Below are 12,222 nucleotides of genomic sequence, written 5' to 3' on the forward strand. Positions count from 1 at the left end.
CCGGGTGATTTACTGTACCCCTCTAAGACTGTCATTTCAGTCGGGGTTAGGTAGATCCTAGTACAGTATCCCTTTTTGGGGAAAGATCCTCTTCAGCATCTGATAGCTGCATGGTGGATAGATTTCCTTCTGGAAAGTTTCTCCCATGTATGGATGAAATTTGTGTCCCTGATCGTTTCCAGGTTCAGCAAGGCTGTTTCAGTGGCAATTTCCACTTCATGTCCACTAATACAGATGTCACCCCCAAGTAAAGATTCCTCCACTTCCTCAGCAGGGTTAACCTGGGTAGGTACTGGGGACATGTTTCTGGGTTTTGGCCTAAACATAAATCTTGTTCTGAGAAAGGGTTAAATATCTGCTGCCGGAGTTCTGCCAGAAAGATATAATCTCCCCCTTCCTCACTCCTACTGAACCCTAGGACCCATCAGACAGCTTAAAACGAGCTGTTTTGTCCTTAGAACTTGCTGCCAGAAAGATACCACAAATTTCACACATATCTGGTGACCAACCATATTTTCCTGGTTTTTTGCAAGGACTATGCTCATGGCAGGTGGTACGGGCCAAACCTACTGGTAAAAAACAAACCAAGCAATTTTCTGCAGAACACTTGACCTGAGGGTCTTGCATAATGGTCCCTGTAGTGATATAAAACAAGTTTTCATTAGGAACTACTTAATACTAATTGCCTGCAATCCTTATACAGATAGTATATTCAATATTACAGACTAACTTGATTACGACTGTGTAGCTGTAATATATTTTATTTACCAAATTGTTATGTGTTGAATATCTATGTTACCCTAACCACACTACTATTTAGATTTATTTTTGACACCAGTATATAGCTGCATTACTATACACTGTTAAGTCCTTTTGGAAGGGTTATTTAATTTTTGAATGTCATGCCATTCAGGCCAACTGCTATAAAACTAATTTGTTTATTTAACCCTAGATGCTGTTTTACTTGGCTTAGGTTAATGCTTCTAGCATAATCTACCTTTTGGCTAAGATTAGAGAATTTCTTAAAGGGTTCTCTCTTAACCTAATCTAGGCCACTGCCTAGTCTAGGCTTATTTAAATCACACTTAAGGATATAAGCTATAGAGGAAAGAACCCTCTTATAATCTAGTTTACTGTTTTATCTGGCCGGGACTACTCTTTTATCCAATATTCGGTCACTGCTTTATTTAATCTAAACTACCGTTTTCAGCTAATAATAGGATGTACCCTAAAGGGATTCGTACTTAATCTAGTTGGGCTACTGCCTTGTCTTGGTTTATATCAACTTTAAGGATACAGGCTACATAAGACCCCAAATGTAGCTTTGAAACAGCTAACAATGTCTAGAAACTAGGTTACCATTTTATTAGCCTAAGTTACTGTTTATATCTATTCCTAGGCTATTTGGTCTAAACCACCGCTTAGGCCAATAATAGGATATTTCTTAAAACATTCTCACTTAACCTAGTATAGGGTATTGCCTAATTCATATTATTTAGATCACTCTTAAATGTATAGGCTATATAAAACAGAAGCTCACTAATATATAACATTATAGCTAGACTACCATTTTGTCTACCCCAGATTATTTATTTTATCTAACCCCACTATAAAAGGATTTTGACAAAGCCAATAATCTATTTCTTAAAATAATCTCATTAACCCGGTATAATGTATTGCCTAATCCCAGATTATTTAGGCATAACCTTGCTAGATATACCCAGAGAAAAGAGCTTTCAGGAAGCTGGGTTACTACTGAGCCGTCTTCTTGGGAAGGCGTCGGTATAAGGAGGGGTGAGTGAATACCACTACCACTGAAACTCTACCGAAAGATCTCCCCACAAAATCCCGGAACAGCGCGTGAGCCGCTTACAGCCCCCACACCAAACACCCGCCAGGACGGCGACACCAGCGCGACCTACCTCATTCCATGCTAGCACTAACCCAGACTTGGCATGTGCAAGAGGGGGAGAGTACTAGGTGATCAGGGAGGGTCACGGGTGACACGGACCTTCCTCAGAAATAGACTTTCCTTTGTCAAAATCCCTTTTCTGAGTCCAGTCCTGAGGTCAGCCCGGTGAAAATCGTGATAGAGAATCATGCTAAGGCTGCAACAGTACCAGGAAAAGAAATGGGGTAATCTGAAGAAAAAGGCAAAAGTTTTACCAAAATAATTTTAATTAAAGAATCTCTTTAGATGAGCAAGAATACTAAGACTAAGGCATATTAAATCTAAGGCACATCAAAAACTTAATACTATGAAACACTGGGGAGGTCCCTGACACAACGGAGAAGAGGCCTCAAAATCTTAAAATTACTTAAAGCAAAGTGAAACATGAAATGTGCACAAAATAACTGTAAATATAACCTTTAAAACTACCACACATAAACTTATTCTAAACACGTAAGAGAAAAATCAATGAGCATTAATATATACATATATCTGGGGTACATGGGCCAAATAAAAACTGTCCAGTACCCATAAGAAAAACAATCATGGCATATCAGGTTACACTTTTCCATTAACAGGTACAAGAAACATCAATATGAGGAGCCAGGCAGTGAGGTATAATCAACCAGGAGAATAAGCAGAAAAGTAAATGAGGCAGGCGGGCGGGGGGGAAAGGAAAGGACAAAGGATATGATTAATTAAGGTGGGGAGATGACACTTCCCTGCTATGGTAGAAAATTTCAGGGCTTGGCGATTTTAAATAGTGGCGTTTAACACTAGAGGAGTGATTTCCAACCCTGTATTTAGAGTTCTGAAAAGTCCATATTATGAAAGTAATTAATGGAAGTAGCAACTGCTCGAATATCATGAACCTTTGGGAACTGAATCTGGGTTGGCCTGTTTAATGAAATAAAGAATTTGTTGTCTTATAGCATTTAGTGAAAGAGTACCACCTTTCTCCCTGATAAAAAGAGGACCCGACTTACTCTGTGGAGTTCTTAAAGGTAAGATTTAAGTGTATAAACTGGACATAAAGACTGGTCTTGAGGAAGGCACCACCTTCCAAGGAGACCACCTGTCCTGTGGTCTTCGTTCTTAGCTAAAAAACTGGGTCAGGGGAAAGGAGGACCTCTCCAGACGGGGAGGAAGTTCACATAATTATCACCTCTAGTGAGAGCCGACAGCTCTGAGATTCTAGCACCTGAAGCCAAGCTAATCAAAAATAAGGTCTTCCTTAACAGATCCTGATAAGAGCAATGAAAGTTATCCATCTCTGATGCTAACTTGAGGACGTCATTGAGAAACCACGTAACAGACTGTGGGCGTGATACTGGTCTCAGACAGCGCATGCTCTGGGGATAGATGAAAAGTAAGAATCTGTAAGGTCGATTTTAAAGCCGTAAAGAAATACTTTCTTTAATGCTGATTTGATTGTGGTAATAGTGGCCGGAGCTAGGCCTTTCTCAAACAATGATCTAAAGAAGGAAACTCCTAAATTAGCTGTCATGATTTTGGCTTCAGATGCTTTTAGGAAGGAGGCTAATTTTTTGACTGCTGAGTCATACTGTCTAATAGTAGAATCTCTTTTATCTGATTCTAAAAACAGAGTGTTGACGGGGTCAATGTTCGCTCCTTTTGGGCTGCGAACTTTATAAAGTCCATAAAACTAGGCATTCTGAATTCTTGAGGAAGCTGACACAGTCTTGGTTTGTACTGTCTGAGTCAGAATGGGCTTGGGAACCGAACTCCGAATCCCAGTTCCTGAAGAAGAGGGAACCAATTGCTCTTCGCCAATAGGGGCTTACTAGGCTAATTGACCTTTGAATGTCCTGAGTTTGTGTAAAACTTTCAGCAGTAAATTTATTGGAGGAAAAGATAAATCTTCTCCCAATTGTTCCAATCTACTGTCATTGCGTCTATGGCATACGCCTGAGGGTCCAGGTTGGGAGCCACATAACAGGGAGCTTGAAGTTGCTCTCCGTTGCGAACAGATCCACTTGGAGGCCTGAACCCGGGCAAATCCATTTGAAAGATTCCACGTCCAGGGACCACTCCGTCTCCAACGGAGTAGTCCTGGACAGGGAATCGCCACCACGTTCCGCACACCCCGCCAGGTGGGTGGCTGACAGGTGCCAGCTGTGCTTGTTCGCCAGGGAGAAGATAGCAACCATTACTTGGTTTACTCGGCCTGATTTGGGCTGCCCTGTTGATGCAATGAACTACCACTGCTGTCCAATACCAACCTGATATGAATCCGGTTGGGGGCGATTTTCTTCAGAGTTAGAAAGACCGCCATAGCTTCCAGGGTGTTTATATGGAACTGCTGAAACATTGTGGACCACGTTCCTTGTACTTTTGTTTTGGTGAATATCCCCCAGCCGCTTAGGGAAGCGTCTGTGTGAACAACTAGTGCCGGAGGGGAAATTGAAGCGGAACTGTATTGGACAGGCCCTTGACCGAGGCCCAAGGGGACGCAATCTTGTCTTTAAGATTTGAGGAATGAGGAGACCTTGTCTCTGAGCTTGACATTGGCTCGACTCCATGTCTGTTTATGTCTTTTAATTTTCGCTTTTAATAGCAGGTCTGTCACTGAGGCAAACTGAAGAGACCCAAGGACCCTTTCTTGGGACCGGCGGGATGCTGATGGATTTTTGAGAATCTCCTGGTGAGAGATGCTATCTCTTTCCTCTTGGAAGGCGGAAGGACAGCGTGTGAGATGACAGATCCCACTGGAGACCCAACCACTGAAACCGGGACTCGAGTCAGGCGGGACTTCTCTCTGTTCAGTTGGAAACCCTAGCGACTCCAGGAAATTGATGACTATGGACGTGGCTTTCTGACACTCCGGAACTGTTGGTGCCCAATTATCCAATCGTCCAAATATGCTGCTAGGGGATATCCCTTTGAGACCGGAGTTGCTGTACTACCCCGTGTCCGCCAGCTTTGTGAATATCCTGGGCAATGTTCAGACCGAAGGGCATGACCCTGAAGGAGTAGGCTTGATTCCCAAGTCTGAAACCGAGGAACTGAGAGAAGTTCCGCGCAACCGGGGCGTGATAATAAGCGTCTGAAAGATCGATAGAGGTGGTGACGGCTCCACGCGGAAGTAGAGTCCGACCTGAGCTACCGTAAGCATGCGAAATTTGTCGCATTTTATGTAGAGATTTAGACGCGACAGATCCAGGATCACTCTTTGCTGATCGGAGTCTTTTTGGGAACAGTGAATAACCTGCCTTGAAACTTTAGGTGCCTTACTTTCTTTATTGCCCGTTTGTTGAGCAATTCTGTCACATAATCCTTTAGGATTGATGTGGGTGGCTGGTAAAACCTGGTTAGAGGAGGAGGGTTTTGATCCAGCTCCATCCTAGTCCTTTGGACACAATGCTGTGTGCCCAAGGGCTGAAGGTCCATTGGTCCCTGAACCAAAACAGGCGACCGCCTACCTGTGTTCTCTCAGTGGGAGGGAGGCGGGTTTATTCCCCCTACCACGTCCAGGTCTTCCCTTGGGGTGGTGTTGGGCTTTCCTCTATGGGGGTTTTTGCCTTCCTCCCCTTGCAACCCTGTTAAGGCCGTGAAAATAACCACGGCCTTCATATGTGGGGTTGTATGCGAGAGCCACATAGGAGGGTGCAGCTGGTTGGACCAGCACATACTGTTGGGGGTGAGCCTTGAAGTAGAAGGCTGTGCCACTGCCGAGACCGGGACGGCTTGGACTACCGCCTGATGGTAGGGCCTCTTATGCCTCCTGAACCTTTTTCCTCCTCTGCGATTGGGGGCCGGCCGATTCTGGGGTCTTACGCTTAGGCTGAAATGCCCCAGCGAACGAAGACTTTGGTTGGCCCGTGTAGCCTCGCCATAACATTTGTGACCTCCTCTTCAGGGAAGAGGTTAGGTCCCAGATCGAGCTTTTCACGAGCTTGTTAGGCTCGTAGCGGATAGTCGCACGCAAAGATGAACTTCCTACATTCCAGTCTGGCCATAATAAATTCAAATAAGTCAGACTGGAAGCCTGCCCAGGAAGGACTTTAGCCAGGACCTGAAAGAAAGGTTCGTCCGAGCAGGAGGCGGCCGTGGCTTCAGTAAGGCATACGGAGTTCAACGGGCTAACTTAACCCGAGCATCAAACTCCGCTTTCAAAGAGTCAAGGCAGCTTGGGAGTTGCTCACTAAACTGCGTGGGCGCAGAAGGGTCCAGCTTCCCTGACCGTGAAAGTGGCGGGCTTCCAGCCAGAACTCATTACTTCCTGGGAATACCAGGAAGTAGGGTCTGTCTCCTCAGCTGTGGTAAGGATTACCATCAAAGCACGCCGGGCCGTAGCCAGAGCAACTTTGTCCAAACAAGGGGTGGGAAGGTCGTCTCCCAGGATGAACATGGTGAAGTTCCCCTTGAAAGGAGTCAACTACGTGTTATCTGCCTGCCACTCCGTCCAGAGTGCGCAGGAGAGCCGACTTTGCTTGGTCCCTAGGGACGATGACAGTCTCCTAGGAACCTTGTCTGACCCCTAATCCAGGCTTCCTCCGTGAGCCTCACGACGGCCTGGGTAAGGGGGCAGGAGATCGGGGGAAGAACTCCAGTTCCTCCAACCCGTCTCGTGCAAGACCATCAAGTCAGCTTGCCATCATGTTGGATGGCCCGGAGTGCAAAACGCCAAGGTTACCGACATCGAAGCGGCGGGAGGTCCGCAGTGTCGGGGATAACATACTGTGGTTCGGCTGGGGGTGGGTGAGCCATTCCCGCCAGTATGTTATCATGACTGGCAAACTTCTCGAGATTTTGTTAAATCTTGAATCCAAGTCCTCCGTAAACCGTTTATAAAGCTGAGTAGCAAAGGCCTCTGTCGCCAAGCAGGTTGGCGGGAGGGGGCTTGGTTTTGCAGCCCTCTTACTCGCTTTGCTGGAGGAACCAGACTTGCTCCCGGAGCTACAGGCCCTGAGACCTTAGCCTTGACGGGGAAGGGCAATGCCTTCTTGGAAGTCGAGGACTTGTAGCCCTTTCGCCTTCCATGAAGTCTTCAACTTCAACTTTGGGGATAGCAGATGGAGCTCTATCACCCAAGGAGGAAGACTTCACAAAAACCTGCAAATGAAGAAACAGATGAAGCAGGGGAGTCAAATAAAGGGGGCCCGCCCCAACAACCTCACTTACCTCACCACTTACCACCTGGTCCTGCTCTACATTCATTGGTTCCAGGTTGAGATCCATGGCGGCAACATCCTCCGAGACCTCAGCGTAGAGGATATCCACTTGGGGTGGCTGGGTCTCATCCCCGGATCTGCTGGATGATAGGTGGCCAGATCTTCCAGGCACTGCTGCCGCCACCCGTGCGCCGGGTAAAGTAAGTCCCTCAACCTGGCGTCGGGAGCGTGGGGCTTCCCGACAGAACGTTTCTTACCAAACCCAGCCACCCAGGCCGGAGGGATTCAAGGCAGACTTCTTGGAAGTTTCATCCGCCTGTAAGAAAACCAACAATTAGCTAAGAACGAAAACCATTCCGGGAACCTCATAAACAATGTATAAATATGAGGAGCATAAGGCAGGAGTAATGTAAAGACTGTCACTTACCAACTCATCCTGGACAGTTGTGCAGAGAGCAAAGCAAACCTCACAACCATCAGGGTGCCAAACAATCAGGTCATCCAGTCGGACCGCACAACCAGCGTGGGTCCGACAAACTACGTGACCGTCACGGTTGTTGGAGGGAGGCGGTGCACCCGGCTCCTCACAGCGAACAGTCTGTAAAGAAAAGTACATGAACCTCCCACCTAAGCAAAATAAAGCTGGCGAGGCCGGAAATTCAACTGCAACCGGAATACTCCGCGGAGAAGAACTCCCTATCATAAACTGGGCCAATAAGCTCCAAATTACATCAGAGTGGAAGGTAGGATTCCAGACCCGGAGTACTCGGAATGAATGAAAGAGAGACCAGGAACCAACCATAAGGGCTGCCAGTAAAATAACGGCGGAGACCCTGGTATAGGACCGGACTCACTTATATATATATATAATAAATAAAGAAAATACTCCTGTAGATAACAGACTTATCTAAAAAAAACAAAATAAAAACAGTAATAAGTGATGGTAAGAACTCAAGAGGACGGAGGATCCGTTCCCCTATAAATGAAAAAACCTTCACCCTTACTTCCCCGCCGGAGAAACAAGACAGGTAAAATGCTCATATGTTTCATAACATAGGGTGAAGCAAAATATAAACAGATCAGCGTAAACCGACGGGGAGACAGTGAAAACGTTCGAAAACAAACCACCAACCCCAATACAGCGATGCTAGGGACAATATGGGAGGGCGAATCCCTCAACCAACAAGGAGAAGTCCCTGAACTCGGAGAAAACGCATCTAGCGTCACCCCACGAGTAGCAAGGCTGGAGAGAGGAGGAGGGGGAAGGAGGGGGAGGAGGCTACCAGGAAGGAACAGGAGACGGGGAGAAGCTCACCCGCTCAACTGCACCATACCTCCCCAGACCATGAATCTTGGAAGGGTGGAATGACTGGAAGCAACCAACCCGAAGCCCGACTCTACCTAGGCGGCTAAAATGGACCTAACCTTAACATAGGCTAGGAAAAAAGGAGGGTAAAGGAGGAGGAAGCAACTGGGAGAGAAATTTTGGTGCAGAGAACCAACCAGGGATCGAGAATGGCAGGCAAGGGGCGCTAGCCTAGAGGAAACACATCCTAAGAACTCGATTCCCCCCAATGGAGGAAGAGGACCAAGGGGCTCACTCTGCCCACCTAAAAACGATCCCGGAGGAAACCAGCAACAAAACTCCCTCAACCTGAACTCCTCACCCAGGGCAAGGGGATGGAAGCTAACAAGCCTACTCACCAAATAACCAAACTCATAAAAACTAAAATGTGCTCAACAGAGAGCGTAGCCTACCCCCCGGGGAGGCGGTTAGATCTGAGGGCTGCCGCCAGCACCAGGTAAACCACAACAAAAAAAAATAAAAAATTAAAAATAAAACTAAAAGAGAGAGCACCATCTTCAATAAAATAATTAGCCTAGTAAGACCAAAACAATAAGGAACCCAACCTGGGGGGGGGACCTAGGCGGAGGCATCACTCCCCAAGGCCAGTGGGCCAATGAAAAATTGATAAGAGGGGAGCCACCGCAGAACCACCAGGAAGGGAACCAATGGGGGCAAAAATAATCTATAACGACTGGGGAGACGACTCCAACTGAAAAGAACAGAAGGAGGCGCCTGCATGTCGACATGGCTGGCTAGGGGGCCGTGGCGACATAATAAGATCTCGATATTTATGAAAATACGAGACTATAAACAGCCAAAAAATCAGAACAAAACCCCACAAGAAGATGGTACTTAACTTGGAAATGGTAAAAGCTGCTCGACGCCATCGTCAAAAGCAGAAAAAATCCAAAATGATGGAAGAGCACACAAAAAGAAACAGAAGATTCACGTGCTAGAAAATGGAATGAGGTAGGTGGCGCTGGTGTCGCCCGGTCCTGGCGGAGTGTTTGGTGTGGGGCTGTAACGGCTCACCGCTCTGTTCGGGGGATTTTGATAAGGAGAGATCTTTGAGTAGGTTTCGTGGTAGTGGTAATTCACTCACCCCTTCTTATGCCGACGCCTTCCTAGAAGACGCTCGGCTGAGGTAATAACCCCAGCTTTCCTGAAAGCTCTTTTCTCTGGTATATCTAGCAGGTTATACCCTGAAATTCGTGCTGTAATGGAATTTCACTGGCTGACACGGACTGGACTCAGAAATATATTTCTTAAAATAATCTCATTTAACCTAGTATAATGTATTGCCTAATCCCAGATTATTTAGATCACTCTTAATGTACAGGCTCTATAAAACAGAAAATCATTGATATGTAACCTTACACCTAGGCTACCATTTTGTATAGCCCAGATTATTGTTTTTACATAATCCCAATAATAGGATATTTCTTAAAGGGTTCTCACTCTAATCTAGGCTACTGCCTAGTCCATGTTATTTGATTCATCATAAGGGTATGGGTTACATGAGACAAAATTACCCGAATATGTAGCCTTAAATCTAGGATACCATTTCATCTAGCCCAAATTACCGTTTCATCTGGTTCTAGGCTAACTGGTTTAAGCTAATGTTTAGCCTAGATTTAAGCTATTGTTTGGTCCAATAATGGGATGTTTCATAAAGGGTTCTTACTTAACCTAATATAGGATACTGCCTAATCCCCATTAGTTAGATCACACTTAAGTGTATAAGCTATATGAAACAGAAAAAACTCACTAATGTGTAGCCTTATATCTATGCTACTGTTTTTTCTTGCCCTTAAAAGGCTCTTACTTAATTTAATTTAGGCTACTACCTGGTTATTTAGTTCACACTTAGGCTATATTCTAAGTTACTTTCACTAAATCTGATCTAGGCTACTGCCTAGACTGTTGTAGACATCATATAGTCTGAAAAGATTTTCTATATTAATGATACAGTGTGGAAATTTTCCTTTAGTTAAAACATCTAATTGAAATGATAATTTTTAAAAACAATTTGCACTTTTCACAACTAACTGAAGAATGTTGCCAGAGATTAATGCAGTACTATGAACTGGGATAAGAATTCTAACAGACCTCAAGCCCAACCATTTAAGTCACAAGTCAGTTGCTGAAGACCAAACATTGGAACACTATACAAAACACAGAAGAGAAAATTCTTATAATTTTCTCACAACAGACAGGTCTCAAAAACCTGATAGAGCATGTGCAATAAAGAAGAGATAGCATGGATATATTTCTTTAATGAAATTCCAATCAAGAATGACATTTACAATTTTAAATGAGTTGCATGCAGTTCAAGCAACACAGTCAATGAAAATATCTGGATTAGAGGAATTCAGCATCATAAACCTAACCATCATACTTTAGTTCTGTTGTAAATAGCATTATGTTTATAAACTACGAGCTTGTTTTAAAGGCCAAACCACATCATGGGTACTGCATTCACATTAAGGACAAACTACGTTATGGGTACTGCATACACATAAATAAAAATAGAGTAACATTTTCAATACTCCAACAAGTGCAAAAAAAAAAAAAAAAAGTTTTCCAGCTAAATTATACAAATATACTGGACAACTTGATAAGTATTTAGGAATTTTCACATACACAAAAGAAAAATACCATTTGAGTCTACACCTCCATAAATGTCAAGATCAAGTAAAAGATTCTTAATTTCAGGGGATCAGAAAGCTAACTTATTCAGTTTAGTTTCATGAAAATAGGAATGAGGCCAAAAGAGTTTCTCAATATTCTGCTTACTATCAAAAACAGCAGCCAAAACGGTTACCTCCTACTTTCCACAATTAGGAACCTACACTGCAAAGGAGGCATTGCTGAGTCTACACCAAACAGTGCAGATGTGGGAATACAGTAGCCCATTACCAATGTTCCTGAGTTGTATTGATTATGATATTTCATATGTGAATCATCCTCCAAAGAACACACTGTCCTGCCATTCACTGCATTCATAAACTTTCAATCATGACCAACTGTACAGAACTTTTCAAGAAAATCTTCTATTCCATTAGTGTGCAATAATAAATAATCCAATTTAACATTGTGCAAAGAAACTTAAATGACTTCACATTAAAATCACTTGTCACTCACATCGTTACTCACCTGATTCTGTGTCATAAGCATTGACAGAATTCTGCACAACTCTATGTCGACCAAGACCTCCCAAAATGTAAATAATAGAATCAACAGCACACATCATATGATGACGTCGAGGTTTAGGCAACCTAAAGAGAAAACAAAATATACTCTACAGAAATAGAATGAAAAATATACGGAATCGAGTAGAAGATTAAAAGAACCTACAGTAAATACAAAAAAATTTTGTTCCATTGATAAAATCTAATCTGTGAAACAATGAGTATTTTTCAAAAAAACCCTTCACTTATAAGATGGCAAATTTTCTCCTTTCAAAATAAAATTCTAGATATTTTCATTAGTCTTAACAAGAATATCAGTGGTAGACAGTAACCTTTACATGTGTTCCCAGAGCCTCTGGTCTTCTGAGTAAGGTTTTTTTGAGAAAAAAAAAAATTTTTTTTTGCTCAAATTAAAGTACGGATGTCTCTTGTTTATGCTTTTTCCTTATCTGGAACCTGACATTATCCAGAGAGTCCCTAGCTCCACAATACAGTGATCCCTCAATTGTCCCAATTAACAGAGCCAAGGCCCTGTCAGGTAAGGGTGAAATTCAGATAAGGGCAAGTAAAAAAAAATCTGGGGGTGTGTAAGGGCAA

At 43.8% G+C, this 12,222-nt stretch overlaps 2 protein-coding genes across 5 annotated transcripts in view; one reads left to right on the top strand and one right to left on the bottom strand.

The window, feature by feature from the left end:
* LOC136825859 (sialin-like) overlaps positions 1-12,222 on the top strand; it is a 198,023-nt gene that overhangs the window by 175,471 nt on the left and 10,330 nt on the right. The gene's annotated exons all lie outside the window — the stretch shown is intronic.
* The window catches only part of LOC136825825 (kelch-like protein 30), a 123,944-nt gene that overhangs the window by 24,449 nt on the left and 87,273 nt on the right, over positions 1-12,222 (bottom strand). For all 4 annotated transcript variants that reach the window (XM_067082780.1, XM_067082794.1, XM_067082787.1 and 1 more), the window contains exon 8: positions 11,591-11,712. In XM_067082780.1, the coding sequence (XP_066938881.1) occupies positions 11,591-11,712 (122 nt within the window). The remainder of the gene's footprint in view (positions 1-11,590; positions 11,713-12,222) is intronic.

The sequence above is a fragment of the Macrobrachium rosenbergii genome, chromosome 3 (genome assembly GCF_040412425.1).
Source record: "Macrobrachium rosenbergii isolate ZJJX-2024 chromosome 3, ASM4041242v1, whole genome shotgun sequence".
Lineage (NCBI taxonomy): Eukaryota > Metazoa > Arthropoda > Malacostraca > Decapoda > Palaemonidae > Macrobrachium > Macrobrachium rosenbergii.